General features: G+C 41.8%; 1 protein-coding gene across 1 annotated transcript in view; it reads left to right on the forward strand.

Annotated features, from left to right (window-relative positions):
• The window catches only part of LOC124279769 (unconventional myosin-IXAa-like), a 160,836-nt gene that overhangs the window by 125,735 nt on the left and 7,767 nt on the right, over window positions 1-27,334 (forward strand). Inside the window, 12 exon segments of the mRNA XM_046715653.1 lie at window positions 1,268-1,536; window positions 3,471-3,587; window positions 11,893-12,138; window positions 12,815-12,920; window positions 13,255-13,328; window positions 13,595-13,781; window positions 14,984-15,112; window positions 15,951-16,056; window positions 16,540-16,671; window positions 22,382-22,517; window positions 22,687-22,817; window positions 23,182-23,333. Of these exon segments, the coding sequence (XP_046571609.1) occupies window positions 1,268-1,536; window positions 3,471-3,587; window positions 11,893-12,138; window positions 12,815-12,920; window positions 13,255-13,328; window positions 13,595-13,781; window positions 14,984-15,112; window positions 15,951-16,056; window positions 16,540-16,671; window positions 22,382-22,517; window positions 22,687-22,817; window positions 23,182-23,333 (1,785 nt within the window).

The raw sequence follows: 27,334 nt of genomic DNA on the forward strand, positions 1-27,334 counted from the left end.
AATAAGTTGTGTGTGTTGCATTTTTTTAGAAACAAAGTGCTGGTAATCACTGTCAGACTTGAGATTATTTGCTCTCAAATTGTTCTGGATATGATCTGTTTGTGGATAGCCCTTAACCAATCAGGTCCATGCTAAGTTGAGTTTCATGTTATTATTTGGCATTGATTGTCTGTTATTACAATTGTTGGTCTGTCAGCTTTGGGGAATGTTTTTTGTACTATGGAAATCTCAGTAATGTAAGAATCTCGCAAGTGGATTTGTTGATTTACTCATGCTCTCTTGAGCATTATCCTTATCATGTTGTAATGACTTGAGAAGAAGTTGAAGCTTCTCTCACTCCCAGATCATGTGATGGGCACCTTGCATGGTCATATCTGTCGCTGCAGCTTTCTGTCATTATCACTGGCAACAAGCAGTAGCAGCTTTCTTCTAGTGTCACATTTCTTTTACAGTTTTCTTTTTGAAGTATAGTGCCATGAATTGACATCAAATTAAAGAGACCCTTTTGGCATAGCACCCAGTTATGTCATAAGTCCATAGTATGACTGAAAACATTGAGTGATGTGTTCCATGAGGATACTGTGGTTGTATTGTTAAATGGGTTTATGCATTGCTAATAAGCTGCTGGCCAGGGGACATTAGGCAGTATTTCGTTAAGGGGTGCTGGATTGTTTTGTTGATTATGATAATAAATGAAAAAAATGCTGTTAGTATATACCTGGGGACCTGTATGTAAGTGACTATTCACTTGATCCTCCTTGGATGGAAGGTCATATTATATCAGACTAATAAGAGCTCCTTGGGTATTCTGGGTCAGAATAGGTCCCCTGCAACATTTGGGTGTTTAAGCTTGGTTGCTGGCTGGTCATTGTACCCTGGTAGCATGGAATGCTGCTCATACTATTGATCACTTGTTTGGTCTAGATCGGATTACTTACAGGCTGCAGTCATATCGCTGGAGAAATGCTGATAGGAACCAATATTTTCAACTTCCTACCAATTTCGTCTATTGAGGAAATGGCAGTCACTTGAAATACAGGAAATAAGGATTGGTCCTGGGACCGTTCTGGTTTGTTGCTGTGGTATTTGCTAGGGTCAAGTGTATTTTCAACACTACTACCCTACCCTTCTACTACCCTTGTTGTTGGAAGGGACTATTAGGTATGATTGTTTTAAGTATCAGGTGTCACACATAAGTATATGCTCAGGATGACATTTCTGTTGACATTGTTAAGCTTCTCTCTGATGTTCATATGTTTTACTTCAGTGGGTGTGTCAGTATTGCCCCCCCACCCAACGGCGACGCCCATAACACCAAGATCTCCCATGAAGGAGCGCAATGAGAGAGACTTCCAGATTGTGTCGCAGCATGGCTGGCAGCGGGAGAAGAGGAAGAAGAAGAGGCGTCAGCAGGGACAGGTGCAGTCTCGTGGCAACTGGAAGGTGGAGGGGACGTCCCAGTGGCAGTACCCAGCAGAGCTTGTCATCACAGACTTGCAGGAACTCATGTTTCTGGATGAGTTCATTGGAAAGAAGGTAAGGATGGTTTATTCAATAAAGTCCAATAAATACATTTCAACATAATGTATTCACATAAAGTGAAAAGGATTAGGTATAACATTTTAACAAAATGCCTTTGAATGCCTGCCAGTGAAATAACTATTTCCTTATGACTCACAATGTTCATGGATTTTACCAAATATGATAAGCATTCAAATCAGTCAATACCATATACAACATGGTTTCCATATCAGAATAGAAATATAATGACTGTTTTGGAATTTCAGATTAAGGTTTGATAAATATATTTTTTATTTATTTAAATTCAGCTTGGAAACATGCAATGTCAATATAGGTTTTTTAGCCAGTCACTTGCCCTTTGGAAGTATATTTTCTTTTCTAATTTAAGTATGTTGTATTTTCTTAATGCTGCAAGGGCTGGGTACAACTTAAAATGCTGGAAATGGGTATTTCTTTAGAACCCATGATTGTCAAAATATTTTTTATCCCCCGCAACGCGTTTTGCGGAGGGTATTAAAATGGACTCCGTCCGAACCGTCCGTCCGTCCGTCCGTCCGTCCGTGCACATTTGTCTTTTCCGGAGCTGAACTCTAAAACCGTTCAATATTTCTTCATCAAACTTGGCACATAGATAGATCTGGTGGTGTACTTGTGCCTTTGGTTGTTTTGGAATTCTGAATTAAATATTTTTGGCGTTTCCATGGCAACATGTTTGACTTAGCCTGAAATTGTGGTAGTGCTCTTTTCCGGAGCATAACTCTAAAACCGTTCACTATTTCATCACCAAACTTGGCACATAGATAGATCTGGTGGTGTACTTGTGCCTTTTGGTTGTTTTGGAATTCTGAATAAAATATTTTTGGCGTTTCCATGGCAACAAGTTCGACTTTGACTGAAATTGGTGGTAGTGCTCTTTTCCGGAGCAGAACTCTAAAACCGTTCAATATTTCTTCACCAAACTTGGCACATAGATAGATCTGGTGGTGTACTTGTGCCTTTTGGTTGTTTTGGATTCTGAATAAAATATTTTTGGCATTTCCATGGCAACAAGTTTGACTTAGCCTGAAATTGGTGGTAGTGCTCTTTTCCGGAGCAGAACTCTAAAACTGTTCAATATTTCTTCACCAAACTTGGCACATAGATAGATCTGGTGGTGTACTTGTGCCTTTTGGTTGTTTTGGAATTCTGAATAAAATATTTTTGGCATTTCCATGGCAACAAGTTTGACTTAGCCTGAAATTGTGGTAGTGCTCTTTTCCGGAGCTGACCTCTAAAACTGTTCACTATTTCTTCACCAAACTTGGCACATAGATAGATCTGGTGGTGTACTGATGCCTTTTGGTAGTTTTGGAATTCTGAATAAAATATTTTTGGCGTTTCCATGGCAACAAGTTTGACTTAGCCTGAAATTGTGGTAGTGCTCTTTTCCGGAGCTGAACTCTAAAACTGTTCACTATTTCTTCACCAAACTTAGCACATAGATTGGTCTGGTGGTGTACTTGTGCCTTTTGGTAGTTTTGGAATTCTGAATAAAATATTTTTGGCGTTTCCATGGCAACAAGTTTGACTTAGACTGAAATTGGTGGTTCTGCTCTTTTCCGGAGCAGAACTCTAAAACCATTCACTATTTCTTCACCAAACTTGGCACATAGATAGATCTGGTGGTGTACTTGTGCCTTTTGGTAGTTTTGAAATTCTGAATAAAATATTTTTGTCATTTCCATGGCAACAAGTTTGACTAAGACTGAAATTGGTGATAGTGCTCCTTTCTGAAGCAGAACTTTCAAAACCTTTCAATACTCTCCTTCCACTTTTCTATATACACACCTAAATATTTGACATAATCATAACTCGTAGACATAATCATGAAGAGTATTTTGCCATTGCGGGGGATATTGATGACTTTGTCTTCTTGTTGTGTTTGCTATGATGTTTGCATTTGATTACAGCATGAAGAAGTGTTCAAGAATGAGGGCAAGCGGGCAACAATCTTTGATAAAATATTTCAGGGAGCTATAGAAGAATTCCGAAAAAACTTGAAGGCAATAGTTGGAACAGAAAGCCAGGTAAGCAATGCTACTATCAAGTCCTTGAATATCATCTTGAAGTGATGCACATAAAGTATGAATATATGAATGTTGGCTTGTTTATTATGAGGATGTCAACCTCTTTATTAGAAAGTGTTCCGTATGATAAAGAAATTGACATCCATAAATTCTCTCCTTCAATGCTACTATTCCTTTCAGCTTAGTGTTGATGTGATAGAAGAATACTAAAGGAAATACTTTCAGCTTAGTGTTGATGTGATAGATGAATACTAAAGGAAATACTTTCAGCTTAGTGTTAATGTGATAGATGAATTCTAACGGAAATACTTTCAGCTTAGTGTTAGTGTGATAGATGAATACTAAAGGAAATACTTTCAGCTTAGTGTTAATGTGATAGATGAATACTAAAGGAAATACTTTCAGCTTAGTGTTAATGTGATAGAAGAATACTAAAGGAAATACTTTCAGCTTAGTGTTAATGTGATAGATGAATTCTAACGGAAATACTTTCAGCTTAGTGTTAGTGTGATAGATGAATACTAAAGGAAATACTTTCAGCTTAGTGTTAATGTGAAATACACATTGCCATTTTAGAAAGTGGTCAAATGTAACATGTTATATTTGGGATTACACTTTCTTAGTAAAGTACAGATATTACTACTTTTTGGGGTTGAATCCCATCCGGGATTCGAACCCACACCCTCAGAGTCAGGCACCTAATCGCCAGCACACAAAGTCAGACGCTCAGCCACTGCGGCGGAAGCGTGGGTTCCGGTGTGGGTTCGAATCCCGGATGGGACTCAACCCCAAAAAGTACTAGAATCAGTACTTTACTAAGAAAGTGTAATCCCAAATAAAACTTATGTTAGTGTTGATGTGATAAATGAATACTAAAGGAAATACTTGAATGTGTTCTGTGCCTCAATGGAAAGTCAGTAAGCACAACAGGCCCCCAGTATCTCATGTTTGTCTGTGAAGTATTTATCAAACACAGGTATGCCTAGTTCAACTGAACCATTGCTTACTACAGCTGAAACAAGCTTACTACAGCTGAAACCAGCTTACTACAATAGCAAAACTGTACTTTAAAACACTATACACGGGGTGGAGAGAAATGTATTTCTTATATACTCCTGCACTGAACCAATGTCTGATGTATTGTATAATTTGGTAATACGTACATGTGAAAATGTGTATAAAAGGAGAATACATAAGGGATCTAGTTATAAATTTTGTTACTGTTAACAATTTGCCGTGACAAAAGGTTTAAGAGTCCCCTTTGAACCAGCAAAATAGAACACAGGCAAGTCTAAAATATTCAATAATATATTGAACAAACAATGAGCAAGCTACAATGATTGGCAATAAAGATTTCTTGTACAATGCAATTGAGCCATAAATCTAAAATAGTGGGTCATAAATATAAAATATTAACTCACCAGAGTCTTGACATTCACGGTGAGAACAGATATACTGATTGAAGGTTGTTTACAATGACAACAGTTGAACAGGTAAGCACGATCGCTCTTGAGATGATGGCAGACAGATGTGTATAACTCCAGTCATGTGAAAAGTCCATCCGCGCAACTCAACAAGCAGCCTTTATATAGCTCTTACACAGTTCTTGAGCATTCTAGCAAAGCTAGGCTCCATCATTATCCACTCAGAATGTTATCGAGTCATGTGGAACACACGGTATGATGAAAGCCGTAAATAAACAAGATTGCCAAGGGAGGCAACTCTAAAGTGCTAACAAAAAGGTGTGCCGCTAAAAATACTATTGCCATTGAACATATATGATGCAAGATGTGAGCCACAACCCACACTCAAAACTTTAAACATTGTGACCCATAATAACTATCACTTAATGTGATATTACAAATTACAAAAAAAAACACACTCTCATAACAATTTACAAAGTTGTTGTTCTATTGGATGTTATTAGTTACCCATTATTTTTCCTTATCCTGCTTAATTGCTTGTCTCCTTCTTCTTGCGAATGATAGTGGAACACTTGAATCCCCTTTTGAAGCTCCCTTAAAAAAAGCGGACGTAAAATCACTTACCCAGTGTTACCTCCCTTAGGTATTTTGGCGGGGAAATCTGTCACATGACCAAACACGCTCTTCACTCTCTCCTTCTTCCCCCTAGAGGACGGTTGTGAGAGCGCCTGGGTCCCCTATACGGCGTTATATCCTTTTATATTTAGGCCTTTACTACTAAATTTGCTGTATACGGCATTTAGGAAGATATACCAGCAATATGATTTGAAATTTTTGCCTAAATTATCTGTTTATTCACGTTGTTGACATGACATCTTGTTTACAATTGATGAAAACCTGCATTTGTTGCGGGTACCGGTTGTCGGTTGCTGATCTGTATTTATTATGTCCTAATTGCACTTCTACATGTTCTTCCAGCTTTCGCTGTCAACTTTGTCAGCATTTATCTGAAATTGAATTCAATAATTATTTGTATTCCATTCTTAGACGTGCCAAGGACAGGCCTAGACGGCTTTTACAAGTCATGTCTAAACCGAGTGATTGCACTGATAACCATTTATTGTTGTCTGCTGACATTCATTATTCCAGTGATTTACCTGTTGCTACTACGGAGCATGTTGCTGTGGCAGATGGAAGCTCCGGGTCCAGGAAGAGGTCGTCAACATCAGTAGTAGCCTCGTCGCAGTCTAAGAAGACCAGGGCTTCGTCTTCTCAGGAAAAGAAGTTGTCTGCAGATAAGACTTCGGCATAGTCTTCGGCAAGACGAGGTCCTTTCGCTGCAGTGATCATCCCTTCAGATGAAGAAGACGTATATGGCGAGCCACCCATCCTCATTCCTGAAGTATCAGTTAAAAAACCCCCGAGGTCTTCTACAGTAACGTCAGCAGTCATCTCAGCACAGTCAGACGTTCTATCAACGCAGACATCAGATACCAGAGACGGCAATTCTTCACAAGCACGGTGGTCCTTGGAAGAAGCCTCAGCACTCTCAGATGCGTTGTCATCTTTGCAGCAGCAGCAGCCGTCGTCGCAGAATGTCAACCCGGGTATCTTCATGCAGCCGTTTACTCAGCAGATGTTGGACCTGATGGAAAGGAGGTTCGCGCAGGAGAAGGCTGCGGCGAAGGCCCCATCTACGACGAGCCTGCACGAAGGACATGCAGCCTGCAGATTGCATCCTGTTGAAGATGGTAGCCTGCGTGAAGGAGGGAACCTATGTGAAGGGTCACGCACTAAACGATGTTCCAGGGCAACTTCCCCGAGAACCTGCCAGCCCTGACAACGATGAATCTGCAGTAGATGTTCCAGAGGAGCCTTCGCGCAGGAGCAGAACCAGATGTTCACCGGAGCATCGCAGAAGCAGATCATCCTCCACCTCAGATATGGATAGCCATCAGGAGCCTGCGCGCAGATACCCCGCATCCCGTAGAAGAGAATCTACACCTTCACGAAGGCACAGAGATATGTCTCAAGACTCCAGGGAGGATCCTTATCTGAACTGGTCACCTGCGTGCAGGTCTTCAGGAAGGTCTTCAGGCACATCTCCACGCAGGTCTCCGCGCAGGTCTCCACGCAGATCTCCACGCAGGAAGGAGGCACAACGGCGACGATCTTCAGAACAAGAGGCCTATAGATCTGAAGATGATGGTGGAATCATATTCTCCGATACAGAGATCAAATCTTGGATGGCTAATGGATTGGAACTTGCATCACCTTCTAAAGAGGATAATGAAGCATTCACGTATATGATGTCGAACGAGGACTTTGTTACGCTTACCCTTCCACCCATCGATCCTGTCTCGGATGTACCGGAGAACCTCAGCACAGCCTTCAGGAAGGCATAGAAGTTCCAAAGTCAAAGCGTCCGCCATTCAACACCAAGAAGTTCTCACTTCACCACATGGAACCCTTCATGAAGGCTCCAGAGATAGATGAGAACTACAAAATCATCAACGACTCCGATCAAGGACTTATAAAGATAGAGGTTAAGAAGTTGACACAACTACCAGACGTACCTTCTTTGGTCTAGCCAGGTCAAGAGCCATCAATGAAACCCTCATCGCTTGAAGTTCAGGAACTTCGACCTCTGAAGAAGATAGGATGATTTACTCTGCATTGCTGACCCAAAAGAAAGATCATCAGTTTATGTCCAAACATCTGGCATCCACATCAGCGGGCCTGACGCTCTTGAGCAGACAAGGATTGCTGTCTTCCTGAAGTTGGAGTGAGTGCTTCACCAAGACACTGTACAGAGCTCAGTGGTCAGCATCATCTATCTTCGCGGGGAAATTGAGGACGTGGCCAAAGAAGTGACGAAAAGAGTCAAGGAAGGTAATGATGATCAAGTCCATCGATACACTGGCCAGTGTTATCCGTCCAGATATCGCAACACTACTCTGGCAAGTCGAGTTTACGGGGATACAGAGAGCCAGGGAAAAGAAATACGGCAACTTCAGAGGAGGCAAGGAATCTCTTCGTCAAGCCCAACCGGACTCCCAGAGGTAACCCTGGAAGAGGCAGAGCACCCAGAGGTGCCAGGAACTTTAGACGCTGAAGAACGGGTTCGAACGACTGGAGTCTTTCACCCCAGCCGTTCCCATACAACCTTCAACAGTGGGTGGACGTCTGCAACGCTACTGGGAGAATTGGGGAATTCTTCAGGACGACTACGTATCCCAGATCCTACGCAGAGGATACAAGATACAACTACAAGCAGTACCTCCATTGACAAGCAACCCTCTGGCCCACAACTATGCTGCCGACCAGATGGAGAAGCTACTCGATGCCATCACAACTCTACTCGAGAAGGAGGCGATCGAAGAAATAAAACAGGAGCTTGTTACGACCGTTTTTTACTCCCCAATCTTCCTGGTACCAAAGAAAAATTCCAGGGAAAAGTTCCGACTCATCTACAACATGAGGAAATTCAACCAAGATTATCTACGCAGTCCCACAAAGTTCAGAATGATACACCTTCCTCAACTGCAACAACGTTGTTCGTCCGTTAGACGCCAGCATAGATCTACAGGATCCGTATCTTCCAGCCCGATGCATCCGGACTCAAGGAGATACCTACGATTCCTTTTCAACGGAAGTCATTTCTAATGGAAGGTGCTACCATTTGGAATATCGTCGGCCCCCTGGTTGTTTACTCGAGTGACAAAGCCCATCATCACATATCTACATCATTGAGGTCTACGCAGTGCATTTTACCTGGATGACGGGATTCAAGCTCATCAAGATCCCAGTCAACTCAGACTGCAGCTAGACTTCACAATCAGGCTACTCACTCAACTAGGATGGCTAGTAAATCTCCTCAAGTCGGAACTAGAACCCACACGGGATCTTCAATTCCTAGGAATACGGCTCATCACACCGGCGAATCGCATAGTCGTGCCAGAGGAGCATTGGGTCAAGATACAACAAATGATATCTCAAGCACTACTCTCTCCATTACCACTACGAAGTTGGCAGAGCCTACTTGGTCTTCTCACGTCAGCACAAGACATGACACGCAGAGGCAGACTACAATATCGCCCACTACAAGTGTTCGTGAACGCTCATCTAGACAGTCTGGACTCCTTCGGACTACCGGACAGACTGAAACCATATTTTCTATGGTGGACTCGGAAGTCGAATGTTTGCGGAGGAACCTACTTATCAGAGCCAGAGTGCAACACTCATCTCTACCTAGATGCATCACTTCAAGGATGGGCAGCCCACCTCGACAACGAAGTGGCAGCAGGGAAATGGTCAGGTCAGGAGCAGAGTCTGCACATCAACATGCTCGAGATGAAAGCAGTAATAAACACCTTACTACACTGGTCCAGCATACTAAGGAACGCACAACTGATGATCCATACGGACAACTCCACAGTGGTGTTCTACATCAACAAACAAGGATCAACAAGATCAAGGAATCTTCTAGACCTCAGATTTCATCTCTGTTCAGCATAATAGACAACCTGAACATCGACATAAAAGCATGTCACATTCCTGGAGCCAAGAATGTGATAGCAGCCCCCCCCCTTTCTTGTCCATCACAACCATCCCAGATGGAATGGATGTTACATCCAGAAGCCTTCAGATGCATCATACAGAGGATAGGATCTCCGCTGATAGACCTGTTTGCTACAAAGTTCAACAAACAACTACCAACATTCGTCTCTCCAGTTCCGGATCCACCAGCATGGGCAACATATGCTCTAAGCATCTCCTGGGAAGGACTAAACGCTTACGCATTTCCACCCTCAGCTCTAATACCGCAGGTGTTGCAGAAAATCAAGCAGACGAAGAAACTGCAACTGATTTTGGTCGCGCCCTACTGGCCAGCGAGGGTGTGGTTTCCCATCCTCATACAACAACTCGGAAGTCCAACCCTGCACCTCCCAGAGTGGCCGAACCTATTAATTCATCCGCACACCAAGCAAGTACATGGGAATCCAACAGTATTCAAGTTACACGCATGGAACGTATCAAGACTTGCTTGAAGAAAAGAGGATATTCCGCCAGAGCAGCGAAAGCAGTCACACTAGCTCTACGTAGATCAACCCGCAACTTGTACGACGACAAGTGGCAGAGTTTTGAGAAATATGCATTGAGGAAGGGCTTCATGGCGATGAAAGCAACACATCCTCAAGTAGCGGAATACCTTTGTCAAGACAAACGAGGCGGTTTAAAGGTTCAACACTCTCTACATACCTAGCGGCCCTCAGCACGGTTATGACCAAGAAGACGGGTGTTAAGCTGACCAAAGTACCAGAGATACTGGCTCTACTATGCTCCTTTAAGTTGGAAGACCAACAAAAGAAATTTAAAGCGCCTGCTTGGGATCTCAACGTAGTCTTGCAGCATCTCACCAGTGACGCTTACGAACCACTCGAAAGGACATCCTATGAGTTTTTAACACACAAAACTCTGTTCCTGATCGCCTTGGCAACAGCAGCTCGGATGTCGGAAATACATGCTCTGGACTTTGAACGAATACGATTTGATGCACATCGCAACATCATACATCTGGGATTGAGATGGGACTTCATAGCAAAGATCCAACTGCCCGGTCAACCAGACAGACAGTTCCATATCCCAGCACTCTTGACAGTCCTTGGGCCACAGGATACTCAGGACCTATCCTTATGCCCAGTCAGAGTATGTAAAGTCTACCTACAAAGGTCTAAGACGAAGAGACGAAAATTCAAACGCCTTTTCATCCCTCTATCTACGGAGACACCTACAGAGGTCTCACGTACAACGATCTCGATATGGATGAGAGCCGTCATCCTAAGAGCCTACAAAGCAGCAGGACTTGAGCTTCCACGAGCCTTCAACCCTCATAAAGTCAGAGCGCTGGCATCAACACTCGCTCTGCATGGAAACTGCTCCATCTCGACAATAATGGAGGGCTGCTATTGGAAGTCGGAGACGGGGTTTGCCAACCACTACCTCAGAGACATTGCTACCGAGGACGTCTCCCGCATTCACCAGTTTGGGCCTCTTGTTGTAGCACAACAATTGACGGTTCCTCAAAGGCGCCGAGATGAATCTCACCCTTTTATCACGTGACTTGTAAAAGCCAACGCTCTGAAGAGCTAGAGCTTTAGAGTCCATCGCACGTCTAGGACAGGCTAGCATGAGTGACAGACCCTGTACTTGTAAAGGACTTACTCGTACAGGGTCGCTTCTCCACTTGATGCGAGCATCAAGACATGGAGTCATATAAATCCACACATAATGTTGTGACAAGTTGTGGTCCCCCCAGACTCATCAGAGTAAGCTGGAAGAAAGGATCAACACAGTGCCATAAGAAGTTCCCTCAGGGGGGTATGCAGGACATAAATCAGCAAGCTATGAATCCAGAGTGGCTTGACCCACCACCGGTTCCGTTGGATTCTACAAGCAATTAAGCATGAGTCAGGATAAGGAAAAATATGATTTTTTTTTATTAAAATTGATATTTTATACTTATCTTGACTCATGAGGTCAGCCCTCCCAACCTCCCCTCATGGCACTCTGGATTCCCTGTAATCCGGGTGTTGGGCGTATATTCGGAGAGAGTGAAGAGCGTGTTTGGTCATGTGACGGATTTCCCGCCCAAATACCTAAGGGAGGTAACACTGGGGGAGTGATTTTACATCCGCTTTTTTGAAGGGATCTTCAAAAGGGGCTTCAAGTGTTCCACTATCATTCGCAAGAAGATGGAGACAAGCAATTAAGCATGAGTCAGGATAAGTATAAAATATCAATTTTAATAAAAAAATTACATTTTAGAAGGAATGATGAATATGCGTTGTTAACGAGGGTACATTGGATTATGATTGCAGAAGGATGCTGTGTGTGTACGGTATCGTGACCTGCTGTCTAACTTTGAGCAGAGCCTCAGTGCGGAAGTCAAGCATGAGCGGACTAATGCAACATTTCCTGTCACTATGGGTATCAATGCATTTCGAGGATTTCTCGATGAGTTCATAAAAAATCATGCAGGGAAAAAGAGAGAAGAGAAGAAGAAGGAGGAGAAGAAAGTAGAAAACAAGAATGCCAAGAAAGATAAAAACAGGAAGGATGCTGTTGTGAGTACTGTAGTGCTGTTAAGCTGTTGTGCTGTTGAGCTGTTGAGCTGTTGAGCTGTTGAGCTGTAGTGCTGTTGTGCTGTTTAGCTGTTCAGCTGTTGAGCTGTTGAGCTGTAGTGCTGTTGAGGGTCTTGACTTAGGCCAGTACATAGTTCTAGCTTGTTTCATTCAGAAAAATTACTTTAATTTTATGATATTTTGTCTTTGAGTCAGTGATTGTCAGCTTTATTGTTGAATGGATTCACGTCAATATTTATTTAGCATCCCAATTATTGAACATTAAGTAGTGAAGAACCATATCTTATGAAAGGTAAACATCCTTATACAATGGTGTCATTTGTGGCATTATTATGCTGAATAATTTTAATGCTGCTGAGTTTTATGAGAATGAAGAGAATGAGTGATGAAAGGGTTGTTGAGTGTTTTGTATGTACGTTTCAGGATGGGTTTTGTATGTACATTTTAGGATGTATTGTTGAGTGTTATGTCTGTATGTTTCAGGATGGGTTGTTGAGCATTTTGTATGTATGTTTCAGGATGGGTTGTTGAGCGTTTTGTATGTATGTTTCAGGATGTGTTGTTGAGCGTTTTATATGTATGTTTCAGGATGTGTTGTTGAGCGTTTTATATGTATGTTTCAGGATGGGTTGTTGAGTGTTTTGTACGTTCATTTCAGGAGCATCTTGGTCACAAGTTTCTGCAGGTTCAGTTTAACATTCCCACGTTCTGTGAACTGTGTTCCTCCCTCATCTGGATCATGGAGAAGGGACAAGTCTGTCAAGGTAGCTACCACACTGCACTCCATATGCCTAGCCATTGTATGCACAGTGGCAGGCTGACCCTCTCAAACTGTACTTGTTTATCCTTAAAGATATCAAGTAGGGAGGTTATTCCCAGTACCCTTTTCATACATACATACATTCAGACAGACAGACAGACAGATAGATGTGATGGAACTGATTGTTTCATATATGACTTCATTCACTTATTTAATATCCAGTGATGATATTTCATGTGTCAATGATGTTTTGGCATGATTTATAGATGTCATCATTTTTATGTTAATAAATTAAATGTCAGATTTAGATTGTAAATTATCAGTTGTTCTGTTTTCAGTGTGTAAATATACGTGTCATAAAAAGTGCAGCACCAAGACGATGCCGACCTGTCGAGGAGCTCTAGATACTCAGGTGAGAGCACATTTAGAAGTACACGTCCCTTCTTTCTCCACAATAATTCCCAGGAACTCAGTTGTCATGTGAGTATGTGAGTTAAGTTTTATGCCACTTTTTTGCAATATTCTAGCAATATCACGATGGGGATTAATATCAATCACTGGGTTGTCTGGTCCACTTTCAGTGATTTACAGGTTGTCATATAGCTGGAATATTTCTGAGTTTGGCAATAAACAACATCTAAGAAATCAGTTTCTTAACATTGTTTTTCTTTCTTGCAGGGAAAGGTGAGCTCGCAGATATTTGGTGCTGGATTAGAGTCTCTTGTGACCGAGAGTTGTAAGGTGCCGAAGGTGGCCGAGAGGTTGATACAGACGATAGAGCTGAATGGTATGTTCACGGAAGGCTTGTACAGGAAGTCTGGAGCAGCGCCGAAAGTCCGACACCTACGACAGATTATAGAATCAGGTCAGTGGAGGCATTTACTTAAGTACAGATGCACAGACCAGTATTTCCACAAGTGTGGGATGACGTAGAAATTGGGAACCATCTGTTTTCCTTCCTGTTAAGTTGTTTTTCAGATTTGAACTGATTAAAATAATATTCGCTTAAGGTTAAAAGGTTCTGAAGGACACTTTTTCATATTTGGCAGTACCACCTTTCTAGTTAGTGGTCTGAGGTTTGGTAAAAGGTATGCCAGTTAGAATTGGGTCCCCAGAAACCTGTTCTTGCCATGAGTGGCCACCGAATTGGGTATTCATCCTTGGTTGCCTTAGTCAACTGGATTGTTGTTAAAAAATATCAAACACTAGATTGTCTGGCCTTGACTTCATTGTTTACAGGCCACTATCATAGAGCTAGAATATTGCTGACTGGACAAAATTGTTACCAATCCAGAGCTCCAGATAAGATTTAGCTCATGTGGGTAATGTACCCACTGTATTTTTTTGGAGTGGGTATTAGGAATGTTGAGTGTGTATTTCATTTTCCGTTACCCACTGCTTTCAAATATGTGCGTATTTCAGTCATTTTACTCACCTAAGTATTACGTCATTGAGTAAGTTTACTAAGCAGGTATGTTCTGCCTTATGTCATACCAAATCAAAACCAACTTAAATATAATGAAAATGATTTCATAAAAATCACTCATCCTATACTGACAGTACAACACTTGTCCTATACTAACAGTACAACTTGATAGCAATCGATGTCTTTTTCATCACGCAAGCGATTTTTATAAATATATTCTGTACGCATTTGTTTTAAACTTTTTGCGTATCTAACATTTTAAATGCATAATTGGTACGCAACAATTATTTTTTCAATGCGTAATTGGAAATTTTCTATGCGTATTTTACCCGGATATGCAGCTTATCTGGGCTTCTGCAATCTGTAGTGGGTAGCCAAAACAGTAGTATCTGAAGTGGTGACCTGATTGGAAGATCAACACCAGCTGATACATTTCTCTATGTTGAAGTGGTGGTGGGGTAGCCTTGTGGTTAAAGCGTTCGCTTGTCACGCCGAATACCCGGGTTCGATTCCCTACATGGGTACAATGTGTGATGCCCATTTCTTTTGTCCCTGCCGTGATATTGCTTGAATATTGCTAAAAACGGCATAAAACCATATCCACTCACTCACTCACTGACTATGATCTTGATGTTCCCCAGATATTGATGCTGTGGACTTTGAGGAGTATCCTGTCCATGTCCTCACCTCCACACTCAAGTGCTTTTTCCGAGAGCTGCCGGAACCTCTCCTCACCTTTGACCTCTATGACGACTTCCTCAGAGCGGCAGGTATGTACATCTGGGCTTATCTAATGGTATGGTTAATAATATTAGCAGCATCTCAGGAAAAATACAGTACTTGTGTCATTTCGATTCTGGGTTAGAATAGAGTGGTGCTAGAAATCCTGTTGGAAAACTCGATGCTCATAATGTCAATCACTGGATTGTCTGCTCCTGACTCTTGACTAGCTGGAATATTGCTGATTGTGATATTATATCACAAACAAGTGAAACAAGTGAAGTTAGAATGTGTTGCTTGTAAGAGGTGACTTTATGTACTGGGCGGTCTGGTTGGTTTAAATGGCAACATATCATCATGCACTGACAGATCTGTGCTCATGATGTCAATCTCTGAATTGTCTGGTCAAGATTATTTACAGCCTGTGTCATGCTTCCTTTCTGTTGGTGCTTGTTCCAAGAGGCCTGCCAATGTTTTGGTGTGAAATACAAGTTCTTTTCTTTTATACTTGTCGTAAGAGGCGACTAATTGGATCGGGTGGTCGGGCTCGCCGACTTGGTTGACACATGTCATCCCAATTGTGTAGATCGATGCACATGCTATTGATCACTGGATTGTCTGGTCCAGACTCGATTATTTTCAGACCACTGCCATATAGCTGGAATATTGCTGGGTGTGGCATAAAACTAAACTCACCCTTTCTATATATATATTGAGTAAAAAATGAGTATTTATCATAGTAATGATTAATTTATGAACGAATTTATAGAATTCTATTTTGCTGATGATGATTAAATAGATCATATGTTTTTAGGTGTTATATGTATATACATAGCATCTGTTACATAGCTTAATAAATAATCTGATCTGACGTTTTCTTTACTCCAGAGATCAAAGATGAGAAAGAAAGAATCCAATCATTATTTACTGTGATAGAAAGACTCCCCAAGGCCAACTATGACCTCTGTGAGAGGCTTATGTTCCATCTAGCCAGGTAAACACCATTAGAAAATCTCCTTAAATCAGTTTTGGAACATTTTGTTTATGATTGTTTATTATATTTTTTTGACATATGAGTGAATAGTTTTCCCCTGATGTAAAGTATCTGACTTTCTTATGCTTATTGTTGTTCAGTTCGAGTTAATCATTGTTAGTTAAAACATTTTTGCCTCGTGTAAAATACATGTTAAAATGACTTTTTGGTCACAACAGAATCTGTATCAGGACTGTTGTCTTGTGTTGTTTTCAACTTGAAACAACATGAGATATTTCAGGTTGAATTTACCGAAGATTGTAAGAGGTTTTACTGGACTGCGCAGAAGTGTAGTCCAGGAAACCCTGCTGCTTATGAACAGAGCCAGGTCTCTCTGTGTTTTGTATACGTATTAATCCTGTAAAGAATATGTATCAGCCAAAATCACAAATAAAGTTGTAAATATGTCCATTTGAAACATCTGAAGTGTTTCCTCTGTTGCAGAGTTGCAATGCATGAAGGCAGCAACAAGATGTCGTCCAACGGCTTGGCCATCATATTTGCCCCCTGTCTGTTACGAAGCAATAAGGTGATGCAGGCTCAGGAGAGCCTCAACCAGGTGCCCCGACAGACACTGTGAGTACTGGCATGCTTCAGTTTACACAACATCAGCTGGCATCTTAGTTTGTTAATTGATGAGTTTAATTGATGACAGAATGTTCCATATTTCAAGAGTCATTGCTTGTGGTTTCACCAAAGTAGTAGATATCCAAGCCCAAGTCACAGAAAGTTTTCCTCCTTCCTGATTTGCTGGGATACAGTAACTCAAATGAAGCTTAATTCAGTAACCCTGCCACTCACTCTCACACATGATAGGGTATTCAGTAACACAAACACTCACTCTCATACATGATAGGGTATTCGGTAACTCAGACACTCACTCTCATACATGATAGGGTATTCAGTAACCCAGACACTCACTCTCATACATGAGAGGGTATTCAGTAACCCAGACACTCACTCTCATATATGATAGGGTATTCAGTAATCCAGCCGCTCACTCTCATACATGATAAGGTATTCAGTAACCCAGACACTCACTCTCATACATGATAGGGTATTCAGTAACCCATCCACTCACTCTCACACATGATAGGGTATTCAGTAACCCAGACACTCACTCTCATACATGATAGGGTATTCAGTAACCCAGCCACTCACTCTCATACATGATAGGGTATTCAGTAACCCAGACACTCACTCTCATATATGATAGGGTATTCAGTAACCCAGACACTCACTCTCATACATGATAGGGTATTCAGTAACCCAGACACTCACTCTCATACATGATAGGGTATTCAGTAACCCAGACCACTCACTCCCATATATGATAGGGTATTCAGTAACCCAGCCACTCACTCTCACACATGATAGGGTATTCAGTAACCCAGACACTCTCTCTCATACAAGATAGGGTATTCAGTAACCCAGACACTCACTCTCATACATGATAGGGTATTCAGTAACCCAGACACTCACTCTCATACATGATAGGGTATTCAGTAACCCAGACACTCACTCTCATACATGATAGGGTATTCAGTAACCCAGACACTCACTCTCATACATGATAGGGTATTCAGTAACCCAGACACTCACTCTCATACATGATAGGGTATTCAGTAACACAGACACTCACTCTCATACATGATAGGGTATTCAATAACCCAGACACTCACTCTCATACATGAGTGGGTATTCAGTAACCCAGACACTCACTCTCATACATGATAGGGTATTCAGTAATCCAGCCGCTCACTCTCATACATGATTGGGTATTCAGTAAACCAGACACTCACTCTCATACATCATAGGGTATTCAGTAACCCAGACACTCACTCTCATACATGATAGGGTATTCAGTAATCCAGCCGCTCACTCTCATACATGATAGGGTATTCAGTAACCCAGACACTCACTCTCATACATCATAGGGTATTCAGTAACCCAGACACTCACTCTCATACATGATAGGGTATTCAGTAACCCAGACACTCACTCTCATACATGATAGGGTATTCAGTAACCCAGACACTCACTCTCATACATGATAGGGTATTCAGTAATCCCAGACACTCACTCTCATACATGATAAGGTATTCAGTAACCCAGACACTCACTCTCATACATGATAGGGTATTCAGTAACCCAGACACTCACTCTCATACATGATAGGGTATTCAGTAATCCAGCCGCTCACTCTCATACATGATAGGGTATTCAGTAACCCAGACGCTCACTCTCATACATGATAGGGTATTCAGTAACCCAGACACTCACTGTCATACATGATATGGTATTCAGTAATCCAGCCGCTCACTCTCATACATGATAGGGTATTCAGTAACCCAGACACTCACTCTCATACATGATAGGGTATTCAGTAACCCAGACACTCACTCTCATACATCATAGGGTATTCAGTAACCCAGACACTCACTCTCATACATGATAGGGTATTCAGTAACCCAGACACTCACTCTCATACATGATAGGGTATTCAGTAACCCAGACACTCACTCTCATACATGATAGGGTATTCAGTAACACAGACACTCACTCTCATACATGATAGGGTATTCAGTAACCCAGACACTCACTCTCATACATGATAGGGTATTCAGTAATCCAGACACTCACTCTCATACATCATAGGGTATTCAGTAACCCAGACACTCACTCTCATACATGATAGGGTATTCAGTAACCCAGACACTCACTCTCATACATCATAGGGTATTCAGTAACCCAGACACTCACTCTCATACATCATAGGGTATTCAATAACCCAGACACTCACTCTCATACATGATAGGGTATTCAGTAACCCAGACACTCACTCTCATACATGATAGGGTATTCAGTAACCCAGACACTCACTCTCATACATGATAGGGTATTCAGTAATCCCAGCACACTCACTCTCATACATGATAGTATTCAGTAACCCAGACACTCACTCTCATACATGATAGGGTATTCAGTAACCCAGACACTCACTGTCATACATGATAGGGTATTCAGTAATCCAGCCGCTCACTCTCATACATGATAGGGTATTCAGTAACCCAGACACTCACTCTCATACATGATAGGGTATTCAGTAACCCAGGACACTCACTCTCATACATGATAGGGTATTCAGTAACCCAGAGACACTCACTCTCATACATGATAGGGTATTCAGTAGCATACATGATCATAGGGTATTCAGTAACCCAGACACTCACTCTCATACATGATAGGGTATTCAGTAACCCAGACACTCACTCTCATACATGATAGGGTATTCAGTAACCCAGACACTCACTCTCATACATCATAGGGTATTCAGTAACCCAGACACTCACTCTCATACATGATAGGGTATTCAGTAACCCAGACACTCACTCTCATACATCATAGGGTATTCAGTAACCCAGACACTCACTCTCATACATGATAGGGTATTCAGTAACACAGACACTCACTCATGTACATGATAGGGTATTCAATAACCCAGACACTCACTCTCATACATGATAGGGTATTCAGTAACCCAGCCACTCACTCTCATACATGGTAGGGTTTTCAGTAACCCAGACACTCACTCTCATACATGATAGGGTATTCAGTAACCCAGACTCTCACTCTCATACATCATAGGGTATTCAGTAACCCAGACACTCACTGTCATACATGATAGGGTATTCAATAACCCAGACACTCACTCTCATACATGATAGGGTATTCAGTAACACAGACACTCACTCTCATACATCATAGGGTATTCAGTAACCCAGACACTCACTCTCATACATGATAGGGTATTCAGTAATCCAGCCGCTCACTCTCATACATCATAGGGTATTCAGTAACCCAGACACTCACTCTCATACATCATAGGGTATTCAGTAACCCAGACACTCACTCTCATACATCATAGGGTATTCAGTAACCCAGACACTCACTCTCATACATCATAGGGTATTCAATAACCCAGACACTCACTCTCATACATGATAGGGTATTCAGTAATCCAGCCGCTCACTCTCATACATGATAGGGTATTCAGTAACACAGACACTCACTCTCATACATGATAGGGTATTCAGTAACCCAGACACTCACTCTCATACATGATAGGGTATTCAGTAACCCAGACACTCACTCTCATACATGATAGGGTATTCAGTAACCCGGACACTCACTGTCATACATGATAGGGTATTCAGTAATCCAGCCGCTCACTCTCATACATGATAGGGTATTCAGTAACACAGACACTCACTCTCATACATGATAGGGTATTCAGTAACCCAGACACTCACTCTCATACATGATAGGGTATTCAGTAACACAGACACTCACTCTCATATATCATATGGTATTCAATAACCCAGACACTCACTCTCATACATGATAGGGTATTCAGTAACCCAGCCACTCACTCTCATACATGGTAGGGTATTCAGTAACCCAGCCACTCACTCTCATACATGATAGGGTATTCAGTAACCCAGACTCTCACTCTCATACATGATAGGGTATTCAGTAACCCAGACACTCACTGTCATACATGATAGGGTATTCAATAACCCAGACACTCACTCTCATACATGATAGGGTATTCAGTAACACAGACACTCACTCTCATACATCATAGGGTATTCAGTAACCCAGACACTCACTCTCATACATGATAGGGTATTCAGTAATCCAGCCGCTCACTCTCATACATCATAGGGTATTCAGTAACCCAGACACTCACTCTCATACATCATAGGGTATTCAGTAACCCAGACACTCACTCTCATACATCATAGGGTATTCAGTAACCCAGACACTCACTCTCATACATGATAGGGTATTCAGTAACCCAGACACTCACTCTCATACATGATAGGGTATTCAGTAACACAGACACTCACTCTCATACATGATAGGGTATTCAGTAACACAGACACTCACTCTCATACATGATAGGGTATTCAGTAATCCAGCCGCTCACTCTCATACATGATAGGGTATTCAGTAACCCAGACACTCACTCTCATACATGATAGGGTATTCAGTAACCCGGACACTCACTGTCATACATGATAGGGTATTCAGTAATCCAGCAGCTCACTCTCATACATGATAGGGTATTCTGTAACACAGACACTCACTCTCATACATGATAGGGTATTCAGTAACCCGGACACTCACTCTCATACATCATAGGGTATTCAGTAACCCAGCCACTCACTCTCATACATGATAGGGTATTCAGTAACCCAGCCACTCACTCTCATACATCATAGGGTATTCAGTAACCCAGCCACTCACTCTCATACATGATAGGGTATTCAGTAACCCAGACACTCACTCTCATACATGATAGGGTATTCAGTAACACAGACACTCACTCTCATATATCATATGGTATTCAATAACCCAGACACTCACTCTCATACATGATAGGGTATTCAGTAACCCAGCCACTCACTCTCATACATGGTAGGGTATTCAGTAACCCAGCCACTCACTCTCATACATGGTAGGGTATTCAGTAACCCAGACTCTCACTCTCATACATCATAGGGTATTCAGTAACCCAGACACTCACTGTCATACATCATAGGGTATTCAATAACCCAGACACTCACTCTCATACATGATAGGGTATTCAGTAACCCAGACACTCACTGTCATACATGATAGGGTATTCAGTAACCCAGACACTCACTCTCATATATCATAGGGTATTCAATAACCAAGACACTCACTCTCGTACATGATAGGGTATTCAGTAACCCAGACACTCACTGTCATATATCATAGGGTATTCAGTTTCCCAGACACTCACTCTCATACATCATAGGGTATTCAGTTTCCCAGACACTCACTCTCATGCATGATAGGGTATTCAATAACCCAGACACTCACTCTCATACATGATAGGGTATTCAGTAACCCAGACGCTCACTCTCATACATGAGAGGGTATTCAGTAACCCAGACACTCACTCCCATACGTGATAGGGTATTCAGTAACTCAGACACTCACTCTCATACATGATTGGGTATTCAATAACCCAGACACTCACTCTCATACATGAGAGGGTATTCAGTAACCCAGACACTCACTCTCATACATGAAAAGGTAGGGAGTCATCCTGAGATGTTTATTCACCACGCCTTCCTCCTGGATTCCATTCCTTGCATGAGGACTGTGTGAAGGCCTCTGCCATAATGTGATGGAGTAAAGATGAAAGTGACTTAAAACTCACCTCACTTGCCCGTGATATTTTGTTTTGCAGGTGTATAGAATTTATTTTGGGAGAGCAACTGATGAAGGTGAATGCCACTCTAGAGGACATTCACACATTGGAATCAGCAGAAAAATCTGCTGCCGACCGATTGTCCTTTGTCCGAGCCAGTATCAGAACCCCCAAGGTGAGATTTTGCTAATTTTGCTCTTTATATCAATTCACAGGATGTCTTGCACTATTCCTAGCCTGCCATCATAACGTAGTCCAGTGGGCTTTGTCAAACAATCTATTTTGCAGGGTCTTTTTTGTAGACATTTATAACCTTGCATTCATGTTATGTTTTGTGTCTCCAGTCAAGGCCTGTGTCGATGCACAAGCCGATATCTCCCATACCGGTCAAAGAAGAGGAAGAGGAGGAAGAGACTCTGCTGATAGAGGAAGCACGGGTTCTCTCTGCTCATATAGCCTCCATACACAAAGAAAAGTATGTCAGTGATCACTCAAGCAAACACATGAAACCAGTATAAAAGTACATGCTTCAGGTTTTGAATTAAAGGGATAACTGTGTAAAAAAATCCTATCAACTAGTCCTCATTTTAAATGAGGAAGGTTAAGATGGGACTAAGATATGTTTTTGACACACTGTAAAGAGGTACAACACTTTCCTCCGGGCGGTGGGGTAGCTAAGTGGCTAAAGCATTTGCACGTCACGCTGAAGACCACGGTTCAATTCCCCACATGTGTACAATGTGTGAAGCCCATTTCTGGTGTCCCCCTCCATGATATTGCTGGAATATTGCTTAAAGCGAGTAAAACTATACTCACTTCCTCACTCTCTCCTGCTTCAGGGATAACCTGACCACCCGACTGCCAGTGCTGGAGCCTCGACAGGCAAGCTCTGATGAGGACATGCTCACAGGCGATGAGTTTGAGAGCTCCTTCGACCCCATGGATGACTTGGAGGATAATGAAGAGTATGCTTCAACGTTTGATCTGCCAGGTAGGTCGTGAACGCCATCATCTGAAGATGTAAAGCAGTATATGTCCATAGATGCCACGTTATATGGCTTGGCGACATGCGTATCATGCTCCTTATCCTCATGAAGAACAGGGTTCGCACAGTAGATAGTAGTATTGCCTGCAGACTTAATTCTGTCTTAAAGAGGCCTTGAAATTGGTAATCTCAAGATGATAAATTTTCATTTAAAAAACCCAAACTTTTGGAATATGTTTACAACATTTAAGAAGAAACTGTTCATTGTCCCTAACCATAGAGCACTTTTCTCATTATAAACAGATTCCAGCCTGGATAAGAGTGCTGTGTTGATAGTGAAGAAATATCACAATAGTCTTGAATAGCATAAATATCTGTGTTTAAATGTTATGTTTCAATAAACCTAAGGAGGTTGCTGTTAAAAGGTCTTACATTTTCAGATTTTTAATTGTGTATGAACCCTGTTCAAGTGTGTGTTATAGCCCAGATTATATTGAATGCATGAAATGTTTGTAATAATGATGAAATAATTAACGTTCTTTTGTATTAAAGTATACACTTAACTAACTATACTACTACAGTATAAATACAGAAAGCCTGCTCTGTATGATAACTGAATCATTACAATGTATGACAAAGACTTATTAGAGTGTACACTTATAAAATGAGTGTGTGGTTAGACAAAGATATTCTTCATGTGTGTAACTATTTGTCTCTGTCTTGTTCATCCACTCTGTTGTTTTCTCCATGTGCCTGTATGTTTGTATATGCCTCCAGACTATCTATTTTGTAGTATAAATCAACTGTTCAGGCATTTCAGAATTTTATAACAGGAAAATATTTATATTTGTTTCCGTGTTTTACAACATTCACCACTCAAAAACTCTTAATGATCTCCAGGTTCTTTTGTAATCCTTTACTTAATCTGCCATGCCATTGTAATGTATGAAGGAATCGGGTATCCTTATCTTCTTTTGAGTAGTACATATCAATCTGAAATTAAAATGATCAAATGGTATTTATGTTTTGAATTCATTTAAAAAAAGTATCCGTGAAGCTACTGACAGGAATAGATGTTTGGGACATGAGTACTTGTAGCTGATGGCACATGGGGAAATGTTGTGTGCTTACTGTGGCTGTGCTTCCTCCTTCCTTCTGCATGCAAATATCATTTGCCACTCCTTTGTTTTGTTTTAGCTAAAACAAATGGTGACAGGTAAAAAGTCTTCAGTTTATGAGCTTCGTATATATTGGAATGAACTATATAGACACCCCCTGCCTGTCCTTGTGTACAAGCTTACATGGAATGGGATCACTAACCTGTAGCAAGAGAAACTTGGATGCTGGTGGCTAGTGTTAACTTCAGCCCGCATTGTGTAATTATTAGGGCTGTAACGATGCATGGAACTATCCATGGATTGCTTTTGTTGAGTTTCTGATAGCAATTAATCGATGGTATAAACGAAAAACTATCGATGCATCGATAGTATGTGTGACTATCGATAGTTTAGTAATTGACCTCCGTTGATAAAAGAGCAGCGCAAAATACTGGAAGTACCAGATTTGTTCCCTTTGGTTTAGAGTTATCAGCCCCGTTACCTCTTAAACAATCTTGATCTTGATCTAACTTGTCAGTTATTAAACGAGACTGAAACTACTTCAGCTTGTATTTATTTCACATAAACTATACATTCATTTGGGAAATGACTTCAAATGAGACAATTCAAGGAGAAAAAGCACTATTGCAATAGACTATCGCTATCGCAATAGTATGCTACAACAGACTCTCGTCGTAATAGTTGTTTCCCCCTCAATAGTCACCCCTAGTAATTACGTAAGATGGTTCTTGCTTCTTGGAATAGTTCATCTCTAACTCCAGGTAGATCTGACAGAAATGGCTGGTAGGCCTCACAGACTTGGCAGGTCAGATTGCTGGACCTGTGATACTGAGAGATGTGATGGTCAGGGCTTGTCTAATGGCCTTGGCTGGTCTGATGGCCTTGGCAGGTCAGATTGCTGGACCTGTGATGCTGAGAGATGTGATGGCCAGGGCTTGTCTAATGGCCTTGGCTGGTCTAATGGCCTTGGCAGGTCAGATTGCTGGACCTGTGATACTGAGAGATGTGATGGCCAGGGCTTGTCTAATGGCCTTGGCTGGTCTAATGGCCTTGGCAGGTCAGATTGCTGGACCTGTGATGCTGAGAGATGTGATGGCCAGGGCTTGTCTAATGGCCTTGGCTGGTCTAATGGCCTTGGCAGGTCAGATTGCTGGACCTGTGATACTGAGAGATGTGATGGCCAGGGCTTGTCTAATGGCCTTGGCTGGTCTAATGGCCTTGGCAGGTCAGATTGCTGGACCTGTGATGCTGAGAGATGTGATGGCCAGGGCTTGTCTAATGGCCTTGGCTGGTCTAATGGCCTTGGCAGGTCAGATTGCTGGACCTGTGATACTGAGAGATGTGATGGCCAGGGCTTGTCTAATGGCCTTGGCTGGTCTAATGGCCTTGGCAGGTCAGATTGCTGGACCTGTGATGCTGAGAGATGTGATGGCCAGGGCTTGTCTAATGGCCTTGGCTGGTCTAATGGCCTTGGCAGGTCAGATTGCTGGACCTGTGATACTGAGAGATGTGATGGCCAGGGCTTGTCTAATGGCCTTGGCTGGTCTGATGGTCAGGGCTGGTCTAATGGCCTTGGCTGGTCTGATGGTCAGGGCTGGTCAGATGGCCTTGCCTGGTCTGATGGCCTTGGCTGGATGTTTGGCTTTGGCTGTTCTGATGGGCTTGGCTGGTCTGATGGATTTGTTGGACTTGGTTGGACTTGACTGATCTCAAGGCCTTGAGTGGTCTGATGCATTGGCTGCTCTTTAAGGACTTGGCTGGTCTAATGGCCCTGAATGGTTTTATGGTCTTGGCTGGTCTGATGTCCCTGAATGGTCTTATGGCCTTGGCTGGTCTGAAGGCCTTGGCTGGTCTGATGAACATGACTGTTCTTTACAAATTGTGTTTGTTGAAGGTACTCAAACCTAGTCACCTAAACTGTGTAAACAGTGGTGTGTGTTACATAGGAAATATGTCCATAAGTAGATCTTTCTGTGGATATAAGTACATATAATTATATCACTTGCACAGTCCTAATCTAATGTTGCATATATATATAGATATATATATTTCAAACACCCCCCACTCCCCACCCCTACACACGCTTGCACAGTACTAATCTAATGGTGGAAACATGTTTATCAATTAAGGGAGGGAGATTCATATATTTAATCAACATCATTTCTTCATCATACTTTCATTTGTACACAGACCCCAAACTCTCTTACCAGTGTAATTTACAAAAGTTGGCAGATTATGCTGTCCAAAAAACTATGCCCAAAATGGTATGTGACGAGAATAAGCAGGCCCTTTTTATTGGTTTTATGTATTTGACTTCTTCAAGTACCCAGTATTATCTAACAGTCATGCTATTTCTTTGTATTCAATATTCATGAGAGAGCAAACATTTGTTCTTTTAATAAAGAAATGCCTGTGAAGTAGTATTGAATCTTCTTTCCCATAGGTTGACCACGTTTTCTAGAGTGATTTAAGTTGTTGTACAGAGTTGCACCCCTTAGGCATGTCAGGCACCTGTTATTGTTGGAGTGAAATCCGATGTGCTGGAGTTAGTTTTCTGGGAAAACCAGCTGCAAGATCTGCATTTCTCAGTGCTTCCTTCCAATGTAGCTAGCACTGATGAAACTGAACTGTCCAGAGTGATTTAAACCAGACTTAGTCTCTCCCTTATAGCACACGCTTCACTGGAAGAGAATAATGTTTCCTGAATAGCATTGGTATATGACACATTATGAGGGCTGAAGCTAAGACTGGTGTCTTTACTGCATGTGGACTAAAGCCAAGTGCTTTTCATAGGAAGTATGGTGCTTTATTGAGATCCAAATAGGAAATTTCCCATGAGTAGATTTCTCTAATTCAGATGCAGCCAGATAGAGCAAATGCCATTTCTTC

This window comes from Haliotis rubra, unplaced genomic scaffold, assembly GCF_003918875.1.
Source record: "Haliotis rubra isolate DU_JTF1 unplaced genomic scaffold, ASM391887v1 Scf107, whole genome shotgun sequence".
Classification (NCBI taxonomy): domain Eukaryota; kingdom Metazoa; phylum Mollusca; class Gastropoda; order Lepetellida; family Haliotidae; genus Haliotis; species Haliotis rubra.